We start from the raw sequence: 23,238 nt of genomic DNA, 5'->3' as shown, positions 1-23,238 counted from the left end.
CCTTAGCCCACATAGCCCTCCATCCCTCTTGCCCAGGCCTCTGAGACTCTGTACCAGGAAAGCAGTCTTGCCCTGTCCCGACTGCCCAGTCACAAGGCTCAGACTCCCTTGGTGCAGCAGCAGCTGCTGTACTATGTCCTGAAGAAGGCGAGGCCGGGCGGGACTTGGTGGGTTCTGCAGCTGCTGAAACGTGGCCTGGACCAAGTCATCATCTGGGATGGACACTGGCTGCTCCAGCTGGGCTCCAGGCTGAGGGCACATGGGGCTGTGACTATATGTCCATCCTCCTCAGGAACCCAGGACTACAAGTTTCAGAGCTCCCACAAAGTTACTTCCCACCCAGGAGTATCCAGAACACTCTACCTCCTCTCCACTCCCAGGCCACCACTGCTCCCACTGACCTGTAGGTAAAGCTTCTGGATCATATTCCACACATCCTGCAGAACCAACTGCCCAAACTCCTCCAGCCCTCCAACATAGGGCCGGCCGGCTGCCACACCCCCCCACTTGCAGGAGTATCTAAGGGCAAAGCAAGCACAAGCAGAGTCAATGCAGAGATCCCCTCACCACCTCTGTGCAGGGGCTCTCCTCTCCCCCAGCTCACCTGCGACAGGTAACCCCTTTCTGTTTGTTCAGGTAGCTCTTTAGTTCTGAGATCCGATGTACAGCCTCTTCAGACTCAGGAATAAAGTCAGGTTTCCAGGCATCTGGCACGGAGCTGACCACCCAAGAAACCCCAAGAATGCTGCTGGACTCAGGCTCCAGCCTCTCTCCACCCCCAGCCACGAGGCCTGGCTGTGGTTCCCTGAACTCCTCCAGTGGAGACCTCCCAACTTCAAGGCTAATCTGGTGCTGCAACAGCAAGCCCTCTCAGCCCTGTTTCTCTCTTCTAGCTCCCCTTCCTCTACTCTTGACTATGGGAAGAAAAGACATGCCACTGAGCCTGTCTGGCCTTCTGCAGAGATCGAGACCTGGAGCCCAAAGAAGGTACCTGAGGAAGCTGGAATCCCGGAAGTAGATGAGCCCTTCAGCGGAGGGCTGTAGGCGGAGGCCCCGATTCAGGAACTGCATCACCTCCATCTCTGTCACAGAGCGACCTGAAGGGTACTGCTGGGCCTGAGGGAGAGGGCAGAGAACAGGCAGGGTTCATTCCACCTCACTCTAACCCCTCCCCTGAGACCTGCCAACACCCCAGAGCTCCTTCCTCTCCTGAAGGACTAATGTTCCTCCTTCCCTCCAGACACCAGCCAATAGACTATAGCAAACAGCTAACATTCACTGAATGCCCATCATGTACTGAGCATTTTTTTACAGATTTCTAATTCTCAAAATAACCCAGCAATGTAGATGTCAGTGTTTCTCTCTAGTATATGGGGGAATTGAGGCCAGATTAGGATAAACTATTTCCCAGAAAGCCACACAAGGACTGAAGGGAGAACAGAACCCAGATCCATCTGATGGCAAAACCTAAACAGACCTGGCCTCTTAATTTCACATCCCTTGGTCACCAGGGGTACTGCTCAAAGGAATTCCCTCATCTAGGACTTGGCCACTCACAGAACCTTCTGTCTGCATTTCACTTCAAGTCTCAAGGACCTGCTTATACATAATCCCAGAGGTCTTGGCAAACCATGGCTTCTCCCCACTCCTGTCCCAACCTTTGCTTCCCCACCCAGACCTTGCTCCAGCCTTGTCTGCCTTACCCAGCGGAAGTGAGGATGGTCAGGGAGGTTGTAGGTGTGGGGAACGTAGCCATAGCGGGAGCCCAGAATCCCCACAAACAGCTGCGAGTTCTCCACCTCCCCGAGGCACACTTCCAGTTGCCTGCAGGCATGGTTATGGAGCATCACATCAGGGAACACAGGCACAAATGGAGAGCCAGGGCCCTGGCTCACAACTGAGCAGCATAAAGGCAGGCTGCTCTTGTTAGCATACTAGGAGCAATCCACTGCTCTCAGCTCTCAGGCAACCTTACAGCCCCAAGACTGCCCACCTTGGTGCCACCACTCCAGTCCTTCACCCAGCCCTTCTTCTCTGTGGTCCCCACACCTGTTCCTACGGGTCTCCTCCTCAGTGATGCCCCAGCGCAGGTCAATGGCATGAAGGCTAATGCGGTGGGGGGCAGCTCGGGCCTGCAATGCTGGTAGCACAGACCTCAGCAGCAGGTCCCGCTCCCCATGCATGTCCCGGAAAGTGGAGGAAATGAAAAGCCGGATGCTGCGCCACCTGCAGGGCAAGCAGAGTGTTGGGCTCAATCTAGGGATCAGCCCCACAGCCCAATTCCACAGACAAGGCCATGATCACCCTTCAGCACGAACATGAGCCAGGTACAACAGCTGGCAGGAGGGTGTCCAGCAGGCCTCCAGAGAATAAGCTGTTTGTAGCCCCAGCTGCAGAGCCCTAGACATTAAATCCCACTTGCCATTTCCCTCGCACCCCTCCTTTGTCAGATAATAATTATGATGCACTTACTATCTGCCCAGGGAAGGCTCATGACAACACTGTCAGATGAACACAATCATTATCTCTGGTTTACTGATCAAGAAACTACAGCTTAAAAAATTAAGAAACTAGCAGCCCAAGATTCAAGGTAATGTTTGGCAAATCCAGGATAAAAAAGTCAGAGCCCATGCTCCTAGGCCGCCTGCTTGAGCCCTGGCTGTATGCTGCCCACCTCACATTCTGACTCCCTTTCCCCAACAGAGAAAGGGGCATGCTCACAATCTGACAATTTCCTGTGTTAGAGAGTCCCCTGCCTGAGAAAGCAGAAGCATACTTCGGTGAATAGAGCAAGTAGCACCTGAACAGCCAGAATTTCAGTTCCCTGAGTTTCTTCAGGTTTTGAAGGCAGCCCCGTCCAATACACAAAAGCACAGAAACATAGACTGACCCACGTTGGGAAATAGAAGACAAGGGACTTGGAGTATTCTCTTCCAGTGGCCGGAGTGACAGGGCCCCTGTCTTTCCTGGGGTAGGTGGAATCTTGAATATTTTATCCATTTGGCCCACATGTTCTAGAAGACGGGAGGCCCCACGCTCTGCAACGAACCTGAAATAAATAGCAACCAAAAGAATGAAAGTAGAACACCACAGTCAGAGTCGGTAAAGTTGCCCTGGCCGGTGTAGCTCAGTGGATTGAGTGTGGGGCCCACAAACCAAAAGGTCACCAGTTTGATTCCTGGTTGGGGCACATGCCTGGGTTGTGCACCAGGTCCTCAGTGGGGGTATGCAGGAGGCAACCACACACTGATGTTTCTGTCCCTCTCTTTCTCCTTCCCTTGCCCTTTTTCTGAAAATAAATAAATAAATAAAATCTTTTAATAAAAAAATTTAAGTCTTCTAAGGAGACAAGAGACAAGGATATGGATAGGTTAGGTCCCCCAGCCCTCCTTAAAAAGAGGATCATAGGCAGTGATTGTAGACTTAAAACAAATGATGGTGCAGAACCCCAGGAATGAATGAAAACAAAAAAACCCAGTTCTAGTCCCTTCTGTTATGCATGGTTATCATAGGCTTTCTACTGGGCCAGGGGAAACTGGGCTGGGCAAAAGTATAAAGATGAAGCCATCCTAGTCAGAGCTGGATCAGTTCTGTACCAGCCTTGAATGCTCCCTGAAGAAGGAAGAATTGCATGAAGCTTACTAATAGGAATTAGGGCAATAGGTGGCATCCAAAGGAAAAGGCAGGGAGGAAAACATGTAAATGAGGCTATGCATGGCTAAGCATGGACAAAAAAAACTACAAAGATTTCTGTAAATTTGGCATAAATAACTAACTGTAGCATGTGATTTCTTCTGGATCAAGAATGGAACAAAATACTTCCAGCCAAGATGGAGGTACAGATAGATACGCTTTGCCTCCTCACACAACCAAAACAAGGACAATAACAAATTTAAAAACAGAAAATAACCAGAACTGCTACAAAATCAAACAGTATAAGAGTCCAACAACCAAGGAGTTAAAGAAGAAACATTCATCCACACTGGTAGGAGGGGCAGACAAGGGCAGCCAGGGCCAAAAGGACATACATCAAGGCAGCAGTTGGAGGACCCAGTATGCCCACATTTGCATGCAGGTAAACTGGGAGGAACAACTGGGTAGCGAGACAAACTGTGCAACCCAGGGTTCCAGCATGGGCAGAAATAAAGCTTTAAAACCTTTGACTATAAACACCTGTAGAGATTGCAGTGGCAGAAGAAACTCCCAGCCTCACAGGAGAGTTCTTTGAAGAGACCCATAGGATCCTACAATGGACACAAACCCACCCACCTGGGAATTAGCACCAGAAGAGCCCAATTTGCCCAGTTTGCTTATGGGTAGGGGGAAGTGACTGAAAGCCAGCCAAGAACTGAGCAAGCGTCATTGTTTGCTCTCAGACAACCTCCCCCACAAACAGCAACGATGTGGGTTGCTCCACCCTGGAGAATACCTAAGGCTCCGCCCCTTACAACATAGCAGGCCCACTGAGACAAAAAATATGGCCCAAATGAAACAACAGATCAAAGCTCCAAAAATAGAACCAAATGATGAAGAGATAGCCAACCTATCACATGCACAGTTCAAAACACTGGTAATCAGGCTATTCACAGAAATAGTTGAGTATGGTTGCAAAATAAAGGAAAAAGTAAAGGCTATATAAAGTGAAATAAAAATAGACAGGGAGCCAACAGTGAAGGGAAGGAAACCAGGACTCTAATCAACGATTTGGAGCAGAACGAAGAAATAAACGTTCAACCAGAACAGAATGAAGAAACAAGAATTCAAACAAGTGAGAGAGGCTTAGGAACCTCCAGGACAACTTTAAACATTCCAACATCCGAATCATAGGGGTGCCAGAAGGAGAAAAGGAAGAGCAAGAAATGGAAAACTTATTTCAAAAAATAATGAAGAAGAACTTCCCCAATCTGGCAAAGAAAATAGACTCCTAGGAAGTCCAAGAAGCTCAGAGAGTCCCAAAGAACTTGGACCCAAGGAAGCACACACCAAGGTACATCATAATTATACTACCCAAGATTAAAGAGGAGAAAATCTTAAAAGCAGCAAGAAAAAAGGGGACAGTTACCTACAAAGGAGTTTCCATAAGACTATCAGCTGATTTCTCAAAAGAAACCTTGCAGGCAAGAAGGGGCTGGAAAGAAGTATTCCAAGTTATGAAAGGCAAGGACCTACATCCAAGATTACTCTATCCAGCAAAGCTATCATTTAGAATGGAAGGGCAGATAAAGTGCCTCCCAGATAAGGTCAAGTTAAAGGAGTTCATCAGCACCAAGCCCTTATTATATGAAATGTTAAAGGCACTTATCTAAGTAAAAGAGTAAGATCAAAAACTCTGAACAGTAAAATGACAACAAACTCACAACTATCAACAACTGAACCTAAAAAATACAAAAACAGATGAAGGAAACAACTAGAACAGGAAAAGAATCAAAGAAATGGAGATCACATGGAAGGTTATCAGCAGGAAGGGGAAGGAGGGAGAATGGGGGAAAAAGGTACAGGGAATATGAAGCATAAATGGTAGGTACAAAATAGACAGGGAAAGGCTAAGAATAGTATAGGAAATGTAGAAGCCAAAGAATGTATATGTGTGACCCATGGACATGAACTAAGTGGGCATAAATGCTAAATGGAAGGGGTGTTCAGGGCAGAGGGGAATAAAGGGGAGAAAAAAATGGGACAATTGTAATAGCATAATCAATAAAATATATTTTTAAAAAAACAGAACAAATAGAAATAATGTGACCAACTCTTGAGTTGTCCACTTAAAAGCAAACAGTGCAATATCCCATGTCCCTTCTCCTTTTTCCCAATAGATACAATACAAAAATGATGGCTGGACCAGTCATTTTGTACCATGAAGAGGAAGCAGAATATTTGAAAATGGTGGAGCAATAAGGCAAAAGGTGCCTGGGTCTCTGTAACACAGTGTCGCTGTGCTGCCTAGACTGCTATAGAAGAGGAATTCACTATTTTCCTTGAAAAAAAACCTAAATGGAGTAGACACCACAAATATCACCCAAAAATGCTCTAACAAACCCCCAACCCTTCCAGTGCCCAACCTGTACTCACTTCAGTATCCCGTCAGTACAGCCTGAGAGTGTCACTTCATTGGGATTCAAATCTGGTGGTCTGACAAAGGAAGAAGAAGCCACCACCAATCAGAATCAGTGCCAGGAACACAGTCACTGCCCCCTAACACCCTAGGATAGACACCCCACCTCTGTGTTTTTTAACAGGGTTATGTGCCAGCCTGGGGCTAGGGTGGACCCTCACAAAGGGGTACGAGCTAGGCTGAAAACTTCAGAAAAGTTTTTTGCATCTAAAGTGCCTCAGACACAAGAGGCAGAGCTGGGAAAGTACCTAGCAAGTGGGAGAGTCCCACGCTTTAGTAAGGTAGAAATATGGATCACTGTTCTCTGGCATCGGGCAATCAAAGTGTGTGAGTGCCCGTACCTGCTCCATGTCCCTCTTAGGAGAACACCAACAAAGAGGCACTTGGAATTCACATGCTGCCAGATAAACTGTTTGGCCTCATTTATCAGTTTGTCATTCAAAGCCTCTCCAAAGACCACGACCCTGTCCACCTGTAAGATAAAAGGGGAGGAGCTGAGCCTAAGGAACAAAGGAACAGAAGACAGGCTAAAGAAATCAGGACATCGAGAGCTCTCCGAGAACTGGGGGAATCTGGAGAATTCTGAGCAGGAAGATAACTGCCTCTCCTGAGAGCACTTTGGGCCAGGCAGCCATTGCACCCTGACTGGGAGGGCATCAAAGCAGTGGTGGGGGAAGGGGCAGTGGTGTGCAGGTAGCTGGCTCATTCCGGCTCCCGAGAGCTGACTGCCAAATATTTAGGAATTTTGAGAGCCAGTTGTTAAACATGGCCACTATTAAATACTAAATTTTATGAACTTACAGTTAAATAAATAACGTTAAAAACAAAGGTAATAAATAAAAATTCATCACTTTCTAATTATTTTATTACATCTTACCATTATCTAGTCTTGATCTTACTTACATGTACTTTATCTGTATTGTGGAAAGACTATACATACAATGGTGTAATACTTAGTTTCTCTTCTTAACTCTGAGTTCACTGATATCTTGAAATCAACCATGGAGGGAGTATTTACACCATGGAAATTAGTTAACCAAAAAAATCCTACTAACCAACACTTATTTTTCCTAGATTGCTGGTTGTTAAACATTTACCAGCATAACACTGGTTGGGGGTTGCATCCAGCAGGGAGTTGATCTGGGCACTGTACATGGTTTAAAATGCCAGCTTGGAGGAATGAGACACATTAGTTGTGGAGGCAAATGTGGGGGAAGGGAGGGTTTCTCAGGGACTGGGCAGTACTCACAGGAACCCTCTGGGCAGCCAGAGACAGCAGGTACTTCCCCAAAGTATGCAGTGACCATTCATAATTTCCATTTAATTCCTGAAGGAAAAAGCCTCATGTTACGTGGTTGCCTGAGAGATCTTCAGAACTGTGCATACTCAAGCCTTTCCTGACTAGGCAGGCTGCTGCCAGGCCTGTGTCCATTCACATATTTTTGCACGGTGCGGGTGGGTGACTGACCTGGACTTGAGCCTGAAGTTCTACCGCAGTCTTCAGGATACCTTCTTCCGCCTTAATCACAGCTGTCTTCACAGTGCTCCAGCCGCAGAGCAAGACATCCGCGTGCTCTGCCCGCGCAATCATCATTCCAATCAACAGCAACACGTAGTTCAGGGCAGGCTGATTGGACAAGCGGCAAGGTGAAATAAGACTCCCTCACTTTCAAATCCACTCTTGTCTATTCTGCCCTGAAGGCCAAACACATCCACTGCTTGGGGAAAGGGACAAAATCCCAAATTAGGAGGGGAGCACTTTTAGCAGCCCTCAGGCAGAGCTGCCAGGAGAGAGGTGGAGAGAGGACAGGATCCCTGCCCAGATTCAGCACTTGGATGTAGGGAGGTAAAAGTGAATATTTGGGTGACAGACATTTAGAGATTATATATCAGCCAAATGTGAAATGTTAGTACTATAACCCATGAACAGGCTTGAGACCACATTCTAGGAATTACCCCTGGGGACCAAGGTCTGACACTGGGAAACAATTACAAGTCCTTTGTTTCACTTGCTTGCTTATGCCTGCTTGCTTATGAGAACCAAGTCTGCGAACAGGATATGTCTGAGAAGTCTCAGCATCCTATCAACCCCTCGCTTCTTTTATTTTTTTTACCCCTTGTGGGTTGCTTTTGGGACAGAGATGGTCTGCAGAGGCATCTGTCATATAGACCAACAGGGTGCGGCCTGGCAGCGGGGGTAGGCTGTGCTTCACAGAGAGGTTCACGGCGGTCTCCAGGGCCTGTCGATACCGAGCCAGCATCTCACCATCATATTTCCACTGTCTGCAGGCAGGAAACACACAGATAGAAGGACTTAGGGGTTTCTCTGCCATGTTAAGGTAGATGAGAAGATGAGCACTTGCCAGTCAAGTATTGAGTCTTCCCCACCCCCTACCTCCCCACCTTCCACAGCCCTCCTCCATTGCTGGTAGAGAACACTGGGACAGAGCTTCCCTTTGCTGTCATTCTACCGGACTCTCCCAATCCATTACCATGGCAGGAGAGAAGTCATCTGTAGACCCACCCTCTGAAATCAGTTGTTATACTTGCTTCATGAGGCAACGTTTAACTGCTACAAATTTTAAAATTGTATTTTAAAGAACAAATACAGCTTCCAGTCAAGATAGCAACGTAGGCAGACATGACTCGCCTCTTCACACAACCACATCAAAATTACAACTAAAATATAGAACAACCATCACTCAGGAACATCAGAAATTGAGTTGAATGGAAGTCTGACAACTACAGAATTGAAGAAACCACAGACAGTAAGTCAGTAGGATGAAAACAATTAAAAGATTAAAAGAGATTTAAGAAACTAAATAACCAAGTATAATGTGTATGTTTGGATCCTGACTTGAATAAAACTGTGAAATAATATTTTTGAGACAAATAAAAATTTTTAATATGGACTAGATTATAAATAATATACCAAGGAATTCTTTTCAGTTTGTCAAGTATATTAATTCTGATTAACATAGACATTATTGATAGACATTCTGATTAGATGTTCTGATTATATAAATGTCTGCTTTAAGAGACACATGAGCCCTGGCCGGGTGGCTCAGCTGATTGCAGCATTGGTCCCGTACACCAAAATGTCATAGGTTTGATTCCCAGTCAGGGCACATACCTAGGTTGTGGGTTCAGTCCCCAGTTGGGGTGCATATAGGAGGCAACTGATCACTGATCAGTGTTTCTCTCTCACATCAATGCTTCTCTCTATCCTCAGCTGAGGATTTAAAAAAACAGAGAGAGACACATGAGAGTGAAGTAAATGTATCATATTATTGGACATTTGTTTTTTGAAAACATATTCAAAAAAGGGAAAAGAAGAGAAGGATCAAGAAAGGAAGTGTGGTAAAATGTAGATAATCATTGAATATGCCTAATAGTTTTATAGGAGTCCATTAAACTGTTCTCATTACTTGTGTACATGTTTAAATTTTTTCATATATTTAATCTTTAGAATTCAGTAGTTATTACCAGTACTAACCAATAAAATTAAATTGCAATTAATAAAATTAAAATTAAATTAAAATTATACACACACATAATTTAAAATTTTCTAGTAGCCACATTTAAAAAAGTACAAAGAAACAGAAGAAATGAATTTAATATTACATTTAATCTAATACATTAAAATATTTTCATTTCAACATGCAGTTAATACAAAAATTATTAATAAGATCTTTTACATCCTTTTTTCATATGTCCTCAAAATCCAGCACATCTCAGTTCCAACAAGCTACATTTCAAATGCTTAAAAGCCATACACAGCTATGCCCAACAAAGGCACACTGTTTGGACTACAGCCTAAGCTTGACTCTTAATGAACTGTGTTCACTGGTCACTGATTCAGGATATTCCTAGCCAGTGAGTTCTACCAGAAGGTTAGATGATCCTGCCTTTGCCCTGAATGGAAATAAATAAAGATACTATTGAAGCACCTGAAAGGACAGGGTGCTGGGATTTGGGGAAAGTTTCATGTCTGTGTTTGAGCCTGCTTGATGATAACTATATCTGTGTCAAAAGAAAAAGGAAAGTGAATGCATTAGAAAATACAGAGAGAAAGAAAAACAAAAAGAAAAACAGGTATCACAGAGAAGGAAAAGAAAGAAAACTGGGTACCAGAGCAGGAGCAAAGAAGACACTAGCATGCATAAAGAGAAAGGAAGATGCTTCACAGACTCACAGAATCCATGGAAACCAATGAAACAATCACAAAGAATAGAGCAGAGGCCCAGACATAAATTTTGTTTCATGATCTCTCTAGAGGACAATGTTAAAGACAAATTTTGTTGTGCAAGAGATGACTGAAACCAGGGAAATCTAAGCCATTGGGATGACTGCCAAGCATGTCTTTCCAGAATCAAAGCTGGGATTCTGAGATGATTCCCAAGCCTTGCCAGGGTACCTTTTATTACCCACCCTTTGCTTCCAGATAACACACACACACACCCATACACACACACACACACCTGGTCCTGTGTGTTTTCAGTTTCTCCCGCTTGAGTTGCTCATACAACACAGGCATCATCATTGCTGCTCGAAGTTTCCGACGATTTAGGTCATCAAGTTCCCTTTTATAGGCCCGCCTCTTCACAATTTTTGAGTTTCTAATCACTATCTGCTTCATCAGTTGTGTGTTGGAAGGAAATGGCAATGCTGTATGGCAACAGATAAGTATTTGAGTCAGGAAATTTCCGTTTCCTCATCTTGCTTTCCCATCAGTGCCAGTCCTGCACCCCAACCCCATTTGACCTCTGCCCACCCCACACCCTGAGACTGGAAGGTAAGATGCTGAAAAATACCAGTGCTGCTGCCTCATCTATTCTCAGACAGAAGAGACGAGCTGGAGTTGGAAGGAGAGAGATAATACCTTTAGCTTTCAGTTGAGTCTCAAGGTAATTGATGGAATCATGGGCATTAAGGAATCTGAATGGAAATTGCCGACTGTGGATTATAGACTTCTGGAAAGCAAGAGAGGGGTCATGAGTATGAGGGGCATTATGGGCCTCAGTGACCAGAAATTTGACACAATCACTCCATATTTGTGGGAAGGTGAGGAAAGACAACATGAATATTAGAGAAGAGATACAGAGAAAGGGAGAGAAGATTCAAAAGAAAGGCATTATGTGAGAATATGAGAAGAGGTAAAGAGGGTGAGGAAGTAACAGAAGGAGCTGTCTTTGTTTTATAACAGACTGCCTCTGAAGTCAGTTAAATTACAGAAGTGCCTCCTCCTAGTAAGTCACTGATCTCAGAAAATAAAAAGGAAAGTTCTAACTTCTCAAAGGGTTGGTGAACCCCCGGACCTATCTTCCCCCACCTATCTGTATCTGCACACCTGTTTTCAGCCCACATGGAAATAGCCTGGCAGCCATAACCTTCCCCAGCCACTAGGAAAAGGCTGGCTTTAAAAGCTGCAGCAGCATCTCCACACCCACCTCTAGTGGCTGGGCCACCCAGCTCCCTGCCCCTCACAAATACCGCTTGCTGGAGTCTCTGCAGTACAAGCTCATGGTGGTGGGCACTGATCCCAACCCGCAGCAGGTTGCACAGATTCCGAAGCATGGCCATGAAGGGAAGCTTGCCATTGTCTGTGGGAGTGGGGCAGAGGGTGAGAAAAGCAAGCAAAGGATGAGTGAGAGGTCAGAGACCAGAGCAAGAAGTTCAGAGGTCATGTAGAAAATTCAAGATAAAGGGAGTGAGGTATTAACATATTATCTATCTGACTCAAAACGTTTTAAATGTCTGCAAAGAAAAAAAACATGGTTGGCCTGAAGTTCAGAGCAAAATTTATATAACACTGTTTATGGGATGGCTGTTTCAGTAAACAACTTATGTTATCATTTTGTCTATTGGCTCCAGCCCTGAGACTGGGGTCAACTAACAAACTATATTCTCTAATCTAGAGTAATGATTTCCAAACTTCTTAGATAGCTAAAAGAGAAATTCCCTAGTGTGAGATTTGTTTAATTCATAAATTGTATACATGTAGTACAATCATTAGTTAATATTTCAAGGCACCATATACACTTAAGGGAAGGCTCATCATTACGATGGTGAATATAAATCCCTATTTCAAATAGTCATCTTGATATTTTTTAAGTTTTCTGGCAAACTTCTTGTAAGGACTGATTAAATGGTCATTATTTTTCACTATGTACAGGTGAAAAAGACTTACAATAAAGCACAACTTCACCTCTGTCACTTGCTTATTGTTCCCTTGTCCCTGTGATATTAGTATTATCTTCAAGTCATAATTTCTGAATAATAACTTTTTAAGGTGTGTGTCAATTTTAAAGGGTTAGTTTGGTTAATAATGAATAATAATTCTAAATCCATTTATGATTCAAAGATAAGTTGCAATGTCACATTATGTGTCACGTTAGACACCAAAAAAAGAGGGTGGGGGCACCAACAATGCCCTCATGTTGTGGACTCCTCCTCTTCCTCAATACACCTCAACCCTCATACACTGTACAGGATACAGACTAAGTGACAAGTACAGATTTAAAAACTCTTTCTATCTTTTATATAAAGGTAAATATAAGTTGTGTGATATTTTTCCTGGGGAGCCCCACTTTAGAGACCAGGCCAGTCACTCCCAAACCCACATCCCATGCACTAACCTGCACTCACCAGCAGCTTTCATCAGGAGAATAGAAAAATAAGGTTGTGTACACAGTATAAGTGATGTGTGCCAACTGATGGACTATTGTATCCTTTGTAAAGTCATAAATTTTTATCAATTGCTGCTATGTATGAAAGGCTTTCTAGATCATTTTGATAAGAACTTAAGTCCAAGATCATATTTATGATACTAGAAAATAAATTGAGTATTTATCCTATAGACTGAGAAATTCACTGATTTTATTCCCAAAAAATTGCTAATAAGTTAATGAACCAGTAGTATCCCAAGAGGGGCTATATATATAATTACATTTTATCTTATATTTTATACTAATGTTGATATATTTTAATATTGTATTTACTTATATTTATTTTCACATATATTTCAAATAATTGTATTTTATATATTTCTCAAAGCACATTAATTTATTAGTATATATACAAAATTTTTTAAAATACAGGTTGGGGCAAAAGTAGGTTTACAGTTGTTCATATGGAAAATAATACAATAATAAATAACAATACAAAAATAAACTCTGTTTTGTGTACTCACAACCACAAACCTATTTTGCCCCACCCTATATGTATACATATATTCTGCTATATTCCAAACATTTTTTGCAATATATGACTAAAAAAAAAACTCTGGAGACCAGTGGGTTGGACTATGGGCATTTGTTTCAACCAAGAAAAATGACAGTTTTCATCTTCAGGGGCAGACAGAGAAAGTGGAGATGATACACACTCGAATCATCTGCACATACAGGCTGCCATCCAGGCCTCTTTATTCGACTCCACCCAAAGTTGAGTCAATATTGGGGAAAAGATTGTCAGGCACATGTGTGTTTTAATTCCCATGTGATTCTGATGTGGACACCAGTGACAATCACAACGTGAGAGGAATGCTAAGCAGCTGAGCAATTCAGATGACCCTGAGTATAATCTATAATGACAGTTCACAGAGAAATAAGGTAAAAGCCAACATGGTCTTCTAAAGCTCTAAAATGTGAAGTCTACAAAATTCAAGCAGACAAAAGGTCTAGTTAGATATTTCTCAACAGAAGGAAATTGACTTTACATTTTCTAAGATGAAAGAAGTAAAAGAAAACAAAATAGAATAGAAAGAGCCTTCTATAGCTAAAAATAAATAACAAAAAAGAAAACAGAGAAAGAGAAGATTGAAAGTAACCTGTTCCTCCCTGATTTGAAGTTTTTAAAATCAATATGGGCATATTATCTAAAATGTCCACGTCCTAGATATAAATTTCTGTGGAGATTCCACTATACCATGTGCCAGAAAGTTCCTACCTTATCTGGATGAGTTACACAGATATTGCTACAAGCGCAATCAGAGAGAAGGTACCACTTTTGTCATGTGTTGATAAAGACTTGTATATGTCACCTAACCACATCTGGAATAACTATCTACCTACAAAGCCAATGTCACTGAAAGCAAGCACCACTGCCCACTTGGGTGTAGTCAATGGCAGACCTTGTAAGTCCAATCACCAAGCAACAAAATAACTGCATCATGTATGAAAATCCTCTAGTCCAAAATGAAGAGACATAAACAGGGAAGAACAGAAGGTGTGATGGTCAAGGTTACTGTACCAATAAGTTCCTCCCAGACAGAAGCTTTGTTTCCCCGTAAGCTCAGCTCCCGTTCCCATGTCTCTGGCTGAGACAGCTTCATCCGCTTCCCAGCTCTGCTAGAATCCCATGGTCCAGGGAGGCGACTTCGAGAAAAGGCCTGTAGGTTGGATGGGTATCTGGAACAGAGGAGGAAAAGCTTATCATTTCAAAGCCAGCTGAAAATAACTCAGAAAAGGACAGGTGAGCCAGTCAAAGCTAGTCAGTCATGTTTAAGGCCATGTCTGCCCAAACTAATGTTGTTGGGGAGAGAACTACAGGGATTGGGGCCATGGGTGTTGAAAAGTCACGGAGTTGCCCAAATGGAATGGACAGTCAGGGTGTATCTTCTCACCTGTAGCCCAGCAGGGAGTGCACAAGCTGGGCAGGCTCCTGGATATGCAGGCGCTGTACCAACTTCTTCAGGGTGAACCTTGGTGGCTTCTTTTTCTCTGGCACTGCACTGTAGGTCTTCTCAAACTGTGGAAATGGCCCCAAATCCCACAGGAGCCATTTAATCTGTGATCATGGTCACTTTCTTTAGAAAGCAGAACCTAAAACCATCCTATACCTCTGAGATCATTTCTTTCCCCAAAGTAGATTTGGGCAAATAGTAGGAATGGGGGTAAAACTCTTTAGCAACAAGAACTCTAGTGGCAAGCATAAGCTAGCAGTGTTTTTGGGTCACTGTGTTTTATTTACACAAGACTGAACTATCAATGGTAAAATGGAGTGATTGCCTTGTGAAAAGCAAGATGGGAGAGAACACCTTCTTTTCAGAGGGAGGAAGGAGAAAAGTGGCTCTTATTTAAATCACGGAGACTTGGAACAGGTAAATGGAGGCATTAGAACAATGCAGGTTGTGAGGAGTTAAAAAACTGAAAGAAGTTGCCCTGACCAGTACGGCTCAGTTGGGCAATGTCCGGGAAAGTGAAAGGTTGCTGGTTTGATTCCCGGTTGGGGCACATGCCAAGGTTGCAGGCTGGTCCCCCATCAGGGTACATACAGAAGGCAACCCAGTCAATGTTTCTCTCTTGCATTGATGTTTCTCTCCCTCTCCTTCTCCCCACTCCCCCTCACTCTAAGAATAAATAAATAAAACCTTAAAAGAAAAACTGAAAGCAGTTGCTTTTCAGAATCTTCTGTGGTGGAAGAGCTAAGTTTGGGATGTATTATTAGGATGAAGAGAAAAGATCGGTTGACCGACTGAGAATGTGCCTTCTTATAATGCTTATATTTTCCTAATCTCTATTTTAATGATGATGATGGTGATAGCTCACACTTATTCAGTGCCAGGTACTGTTGGCATTGTTAGAAATACCAAAAATATAATAACTGATTCAATCCTCACAAAAACGCAATGAGATAGGTACTACTATTATCTCCATTTACATCTGAGGAAACTGAGGCAAGAAAGGGTAAATGGCTGGCCAGAGTCAGGTAGCCGGCAAGTGCTGGTGGTGGTGGGATTCAACCCCAGTCAGAATCCAGATTCTATGCTCTTAAACACTAAGTGCAATGACCTGTTTGTTATTAACGCAAAAAAAAAATTGTTTGCTTTGTTTTTAACACTTCCCATGGAAGGTAAATATTTCACGTCTTTAACTCATTTACCCAGGTGGATATGCCATGGCAGGGTGGGGAAGTAGCCTTTCCCGGTGCTTTCAAAACCAGATCCTATAATCACAACAGAACTTCCCAGCTAGAAAATTGGCATGTGCCTATCATATCCACAATCAGTATTTCTTTTTTTAATGAAGATTTTATTTATTTATTTATTTTCAGAGAGAGAGAGGAGGGGAGGGAGAAGGAGAGGGAGAGAAACATCGGTGTGTGAGAGAAACATCGATCAGTTGCCCCTTGCAAGTCCCCAACTGGGAACCAGTTCTGCAACCCAGGCATGTGCCCTGACTGGGAATCAAACGCGCGGTTTGCAGGATGATGTTCAACCCACTGAGCCCCACCAGTCAGGGCTCCACTGATAGTATTTCTAAACCAAATGGAATTACATTTCTAGGTGTTAGTTGAGAAAAGATTGTACATGTACATATGGAACCCCAGAACAAGGTACTCACCTTCTCCTGTTCAGTTTTAAGAGGCTTAAGGTACCTTGGAAGATATTGCTTTGTCTCAGAAAATGGACACTTCTCCTTCTGTTGGGACAGGAGAAGCATTCAAAAAGGGAAGTGGGCAATCCCAATTCCTTGGAGAGATCCATTCCAATAGCCCCAAAGGCCCATCTCTATCAAAAAGGAAGCTGGCTAGGAAAGAGGCAGACCCTGCCCTCTCTGTGCCCTGAGCTCTACCTGGCTCCTTGCATTTTTCTGACTCTGTTCCTGGTGGTAGGAACATTTCAGATGCTCAGTGTGGGGTCCCCCAGGGTCAGCATGTTCCTTCATTCCTCCCTTTCCAGAGAAAATGGACCAGGGCAATAAAAGACCAGGGTTGTGACAGGGACTGACCGGAGGGCGAGGGGGTCGGTAGGGGCATCTCTTGGCCCGGTGCTTCCGAGGGTTGTACTTGGCCAGCTGGTACTCATCAAAGTGGGTGAATTTGTCAGTCATAGCAGCACGTAGGCAGGCAGGCAGAGACACCAGCTTGTCCCCCTCTCCTCCAGCCAGGCTCTGTCAGAGAGAGAGGAAACCATCAGGATTGAGACAGATACAAGCCCTCCCAAACAAAAGAAGACTCTTCACAGAGTTAAATCAGAATAGGGATTGAGTTCTCAGCCCCAGCTCTAAAATTACAGTTTCTGTGTTACTGGGTCTGTCAGTACACTTCTATGAGTCTCATTTTCTTCATTGTAAATAAAAGGTCCAGAATAAAACCAATTTTTCTCAAGCTGAGGTCCAGCCCTTCTCAGTTTGTATTCTTTCTGTTGGGCAACCCAATTTGGTACAGGGAGATGTTATCCTGTCTGGGCGTCAAGGTAGAGGACAGCAGAGGGGAGCCCAAACTGCCTTGAGAATTTTCTCCAGGGATGCAATGAGCAACCCACATGAAGGCAAAAATTCAGAAAAGTGAGTGTCATACCTGGTAGACCTCGGCTACCTGGATCCAATCAGAAGGCAGCTGGACAATGGCACAGAAATATCGTCGCAGGTGGGGGCGGCAGTCTGGCAAGAAGGCAGCAATGGCTAACACTTGGTTGGCCACATCCCGCACGTTCAGCTGCTGCCTGGTGTACAGAGATGCCTAGGGAACAGGGAGGGGAGGGTTGGTAGCTCAGCCACTTCTCCCAGACCTTCAAGCCCTAAACGAATTTATATATCTAATCTACCTGCAAAAAACCTTCCCTGAGCCCTCCATTTGGTCTATAATCTAGCCAGTATCTAGTCAATAATCTAGTCAATATCCACCTTCATTTGCAGCATGTCTTCCGGGTCTACTAATCACCTCCCAAGTCCACCAGGCCCTTTCCCTCTTCGGAAGACCTCCCACCACCATCGTCTTCTGAAGACTTACCTTGGATTCAAAGTGCTGATGAAATCTGACATCTTCCAAAGTCTCAGAAAAAACATTTTCCCCCTCTTCTCTACTTTTGAAACAGTCACTTATCTACTATACCATTTGCATTTACATATTTGGAAGTGTTTAGCTAACCCAGCAATTCCATAAGCTCCTTAAGAGCCAGATCATGTTTCATTCTGTTGATATGACCCTCAAGATACTGTGTACTTAGACTGTGCACTTGCTAAACAAATGAACACTAGTTATCTCCTTCCCAATCCCACCTTCCCCACTTCTCAGAGAACCAGGCCATAGACTCACCCAGAGATCCTATTCCCTTCCCAAAGTGAAGCTCCTTCCACCCACAACACAAAGCTGGTCACCATCCCCCTCACACACTATAAGCACATTCTTGAGCTCCCAGCTTCCCAGTCCCATCCACTCTCAAGTCACAATACCTTGAGGATAAACTCAGGCTCCAGTGGGGCAAGTTCAGTACAAACTTCCAGTAGGGAAGTCTTTGCCCAGTCGACTGCATCTTTCTTGTTTGCATTTGATACCACAGTGGAACACAACAAGTTCATTAGAGCCATCTGGGGATTGAGAAAGAGAGGGAAGGAAGGAGGAAAGAGGTATAAGAACAAACTTAAGCATCCCACAGGCCAACTTACAAAATCAAGGACAGAGAGAATGGACCCCAGGTTCAGGAAGATGTTTATTCAACCAAGGGGTTAGAAAAGGGGGTTAGAAAGTGCTGGGTAATGCCCCCTCCCTCTGGTTCAGCCTTTGAGCACCACTCCTCCCACCCACACCTTTCCCTCCACCACCATCAATCTCTTCCCCACTCTGGAACTTTTACCTTCTTTTGCTGAAGAACCTGAACAGTAGGCTCAGACCAAGACCCGGAGTCCCCAGAGGTGAGCTTCAAGGCCAGGTCCTCTACCTCCTCCTCCTCTCCGAAGCTTAGACTATAAATAGGCATTTGAGCCTCTGCCCATTTCTTCTCTTCTGAAGAGGACCAATAACCCTGGGGATAGTGGCAGTTATTAATCACAGACCTTCAAACATAGATATGAAAGCAGCTCCCCGGGACAGGAAGCATCTGCATCTAACTTCCAGCACCTGAACTCCTCTCCCTTCGCACCCAGCACCCATCTGTCCTGTGTGACATAGGGATTTCTCACTGTCACACATGCCACCTTTCCGGACCTAACCTTCTGAGCCTTTGCTCAGGTGTTTTGTGATCCCCCTGCTTTCATCTCTTTACTGATGTCATGGCCTAAAAGCCTGGGGCACCGCCTACAACACACTTCCTTTGATGCTATTAAAGTATTTTGGAGTCAAAAGAAAAAGGGCCACATCCCAGGTCAATCCCCCAGCAACCTTGGGCTGCTTACCCTCTGAACCTCAGCTTCCTCTTCTCATTCCCTACCACTTGCCTGATGGGCTGTTAGATTAAGTGGGTTAATGCATGTATGACTCTTCACACATTGCAAAACCCTAAATAAATGTAAGATGGCAGTAATTGTAATCCTGACAATGACTCTGTGAGGTAGATTTTCAATTATCTCATGTTAAAGATGAGGAAATTAGCCCTGTGTGGTTCAGTGGATTGAGTGCTGGCCTGTGAACCAAAGGGCATCTGCTTAGGTTGCCTACTGTGTGCAAGAGGCAACCAGTCAATGTATCTCACACATCAATGTTTCTGTTTCTCCCTCCCTCCCCCTCTCTCTAAAAATAAATAAATAAAATCTTTTTTTAAAAGACAAGGAAATTAAAGTTTCAAAAGGTTAATAGTTTTGTCCAAGGTTAGGCTTTTGATTGACAAGACAGGGCTCAGATTAGTCTTTGCCTCAGTCCAGGTCTAGAGGCTATACAGAGGAATGCGTGATTGTATACTGATTCTTACCTGTATACTAAATGTGCTCATATATACCCATACAAGTAAACATGTGTTTGTACAGGCAGTGAGAGGTGACTGGGCCAGGGTATAGAAGGTATGTCTCATGCCTGATATAAGACCTCAAAAGCACTTGATTGGTTATGCTACTGCAACATCTTGATGGCTCCCTTCCTGAGCAGAGGTGTTCTAAGGACAGGGCCTGTTTTTGTTCTATTGTCCAGAATGTCTGAACTAGGTATGTAATGAGAGTAATGATGCAAATGAAGACAGCCCTGGGCTAAAGGGCACCTCAGGAAGAGGTTTTTGAGGAGAAAAGCTACACAGCACAGAGCTACACAGACACTGGGGCACTGAAAGCTAGGGACTAAAGAATCCAACAGACAGGGCTGCAGTCAAGACAATGCCTGGAACCATTACCAAAACTGTTTCCTGAGCTCTCCCTGTGTCAGAGATGGATTCCAGGGCCTGGGGGCAGGTCAGAAGGCCTTGTCCCTCAGAGAGACACTGAGCCCTCCAGGTTGGAGGCTCAGAGAGCAGGTGGTTGTTGGTATTCAGGCTACACTGATCAGCTTGAGCCAGTTGAGATATCTGGAGATGCTGGAGCAAGCGGCTGGCAGACATAGTGCTCTTTAGAGTGGGTAGTGTAGCCAGGCACCGGTTCTCCAAAGAGAGGATGTCCGGATGGGCAGACACATGCCCATGTGGTTTCTCCATGGTCTTCAGGTCAGGAAGTGTGGCCAGGCACCGGTTCTCCAAGGAGAGGATGTCTGGGTGGGCAGACACATGCCCATGTGGTTTCTCCATGGTCTTCAGGCCAGGAAGTGTGGCCAGGCACCGGTTCTCCAAGGAGAGGATGTCTGGGTGGGCAGACACATGCCCATGTGGTTTCTCCATGGTCTTCAGGTCAGGAAGTGTGGCCAGGCACCGGTTCTCCAAGGAGAGGATGTCCGGGTGGGCAGACACATGCCCATGTGGTTTCTCCATGGTCTTCAGGTCAGGAAGTGTGGCCAGGCACCGGTTGTCCAAGGAGAGAATGTCCAGGTGGGCAGACACATGCCCATGAAGTTTCTCCATGGCTGGAGCCCAACCAGTATATCCTAGAATGAGAGAAAGACAGGTGATGAACACCTGGCTGCAATGGGAGTATATCTTTCCTATAGCCTTCCTGGTAATGCCAGTGACCTGCAGGCAGAGAACAACTGATATTTTTTTCCAGGCCTGGGTTCATTATAAGGATGTATTCAGGGAGTATTCTACAGAAAGAATACAGGGAGTATTCTAAAGGAGAAGAGTAGTGAAAGGTAAGGAAGAAGCTTAAGGGCGGGGAAGTTGTTTTTTGTTGTTTTTTTCTTTTTAAAAGGATGTGTCTTTTGATGATGGGGTAAAGGAGCCCCCCAGGGCAGTGGCGTGGTCTCAACTTAGTTCAAAGACCACATTTGTAACCTGGACTCTGGATTCTTAGCTCCAGAAAAACATTTTGATCAGGCTGTCCATATTCACCACCCCAACTTCCCTGCCTCCCACTCACTCTTCAACCAACTACATGGGATTTTGTCCCCACTACTCCTATCCTCTTAGGTAACTAATGAAATTCTTGTTACACAAGAACAGACACAGCTGGGAACTTATTTTACTTCAACTCTCAAGTACAATATGATACTCTTGATTGTTCACTCATTGAAACTCTTTTCCTTTGGTTTCCATGATGCTACTGTCCTGGTTTTCCTTTTTGAGTTTCTTTAGTTCATTAGATTCCACATGTAAGTGAAATGGTATGGTATTTGTCTTTCTCTGATTGGCTTATTTCACTTAGCCTAACACCCTCTAGGTTCATCCATGCCCTGATTTTTCTCTTACAGCTCTGACCACATCTCCTTGGGGGTTCCTTCTCACGGCACCGAGCCCAGCCATTCCTTGAATGTTAATGTTCCTTAGAATTCTAATCATTCTGTATACTCCCCCAACATGGTCTCACCTAGTCTGTGGCTCCAAATAATATTTCTATGCTGACAACTCACAAATTTACTCCTTGAGCTTATGGACAGGAATGTAGTATATGTCCAAGGAGATCTGAATGGATTGACAATCCAGGACCAGAAAGGACAATGGATAGTTCACTGGACAACAGTGTGGGCAAATTACACCAAGAATGATGACCTTTGAGCCCTGTATGCTTCCTTCATATCTTTGTACTATATAAGCCCCCAGGGAAAGGAGTGGGGAAATCTCAGAATTAACTCAAGATTTTTTTAAAGTCTCAAAATAAAAAATTAAGTTAACAGAAAAATATACTTAAATATTTTTCAGACCCTGGAATTTATGAATGGAGATTCAGCTGTGAAGTACAAATGAAAAGTCCTCACTCCCCATCTCTAGTTCTATTCTCCAGGGATAAGTTGTATATTAATAGTTTCAGACACTTTCTAGGCATGTACAAATATATGTATATGCCTCCTCCCTTTTTTTTTCTTTGCTTTACAAAGTGGATCATACTTTAGACACTATTCTGCACTCAGTATGTCTCGGAGATCTTGTTGTGTTAATACATTAATACCCACCTCACTTTTACAAAAGTTGGCTGTATGCTATTCTATCCTGTTTAAGTGCGGCTAGGTTTCTGTTATTACAAACAGATTCTGCTCATATCACTTTGTTTGGGACAGCTACTCACTCTCTCCTTCCAAGGAGCTCACAGCAAGGAAGTAAGGGAGACTGATTCTCTCCCACTTGGTCTCTTCCTCCCTGTTCTGTGTCCTTCTACGCCCTGCCCCTTCCCGGCCCTCACCCTTCTCGGCTGGCTTTCTCATCTGGCCTTCTCACTGTGCCTTTTACAGGCACACACTCCCCTCCCGGACAGACACACACGCACACGCGCACACGCGCACACACCCTCTCCTGGAGCCGGGCAGACCCATCCCACTGGCGTCCGCCCCACGGTACCGAGCCCAGCGCCCCAGACCCCGGAAGCGGGCGGCTTCTACCTGCGTTCTCACCCTCCCCGGAGCGAGCCAGCCGGGACTGGAGAAGCTGGCTGCCCTACCCCGGCGCGGGGCTTGCGGGGCTCGTAGATTCTCGGCAACAGGAAGCAGCAGACCCGCTCTCCGCCCAGCGAGTCGTAGGAAGGGGAGCGGGAGGAGGAGCCGGGCGGGGCGCGGTGAGCGCACCGCTAGGGCGGAGACCCGGCTGGAGCTGGCCGCTGCTGGGGGTTGCAAGGCCGGATCCGGGCGCCGCCCACTGAGAGCGCAGATGCCCGGCAGGAGGTGCAGATGCCCGGCAGGAGGTGCACGGAGGGCACGAAGCCTCTTCTCTTGCCAGAGTTTGGTAACCCTAGCCCCACTTTTTCCCCTTCCTGGACCTTCTTTCTCCTGTCTGTCAGGCTCCCCTTTCTACCAGGGCCCTCTCTTTTGCTAAACTTCCTCTCCTTTCTCCTGTTGTGTCTTCGAACACTGTCTTGAAAAAGATTTTTATATATTCCCTGCCTGTCGGGACACCTTTTTGCTTAGGG

At 44.8% G+C, this 23,238-nt stretch overlaps 1 protein-coding gene across 4 annotated transcripts in view; it reads right to left on the bottom strand.

Annotated features, from left to right (window-relative positions):
- TEP1 (telomerase associated protein 1) overlaps positions 1–22,848 on the bottom strand; it is a 38,455-nt gene extending 15,607 nt beyond the window's left edge. For 2 of the 4 annotated variants that reach the window (XM_036031062.1, XM_028504225.2), the window contains exons 1-24: positions 22,715–22,847; positions 20,151–20,830; positions 18,690–18,857; positions 18,289–18,423; positions 17,414–17,575; positions 16,843–17,004; positions 16,456–16,533; positions 14,736–14,860; positions 14,363–14,520; positions 11,606–11,715; positions 10,995–11,085; positions 10,594–10,780; positions 8,227–8,395; positions 7,581–7,739; positions 7,362–7,439; positions 6,454–6,584; positions 6,070–6,129; positions 2,891–3,049; positions 2,050–2,226; positions 1,704–1,824; positions 992–1,116; positions 605–718; positions 402–519; positions 55–249 (exon numbers count right to left, since the gene is read on the bottom strand). In XM_036031062.1, the coding sequence (XP_035886955.1) occupies positions 55–249; positions 402–519; positions 605–718; positions 992–1,116; positions 1,704–1,824; positions 2,050–2,226; positions 2,891–3,049; positions 6,070–6,129; positions 6,454–6,584; positions 7,362–7,439; positions 7,581–7,739; positions 8,227–8,395; positions 10,594–10,780; positions 10,995–11,085; positions 11,606–11,715; positions 14,363–14,520; positions 14,736–14,860; positions 16,456–16,533; positions 16,843–17,004; positions 17,414–17,575; positions 18,289–18,423; positions 18,690–18,857; positions 20,151–20,807 (3,639 nt within the window). In that variant the 5' untranslated portion in view covers positions 20,808–20,830; positions 22,715–22,847. Of the gene's footprint in view, positions 1–54; positions 250–401; positions 520–604; positions 719–991; positions 1,117–1,703; positions 1,825–2,049; positions 2,227–2,890; positions 3,050–6,069; positions 6,130–6,453; positions 6,585–7,361; positions 7,440–7,580; positions 7,740–8,226; positions 8,396–10,593; positions 10,781–10,994; positions 11,086–11,605; positions 11,716–14,362; positions 14,521–14,735; positions 14,861–16,455; positions 16,534–16,842; positions 17,005–17,413; positions 17,576–18,288; positions 18,424–18,689; positions 18,858–20,150; positions 20,831–22,714 lie in introns of all 4 variants that reach the window. The other 2 variants (XR_004904336.1, XM_036031064.1) reach the window with 2 other exon arrangements.
- Between the last annotated feature and the right edge of the window lie 390 nt (positions 22,849–23,238).

This window comes from Phyllostomus discolor, chromosome 1, assembly GCF_004126475.2.
Source record: "Phyllostomus discolor isolate MPI-MPIP mPhyDis1 chromosome 1, mPhyDis1.pri.v3, whole genome shotgun sequence".
Taxonomy (NCBI): Eukaryota; Metazoa; Chordata; class Mammalia; order Chiroptera; family Phyllostomidae; genus Phyllostomus; species Phyllostomus discolor.
Note: the sequence above shows the minus strand (reverse complement) of the source record. Positions and strands in the feature narration are given on the sequence as shown.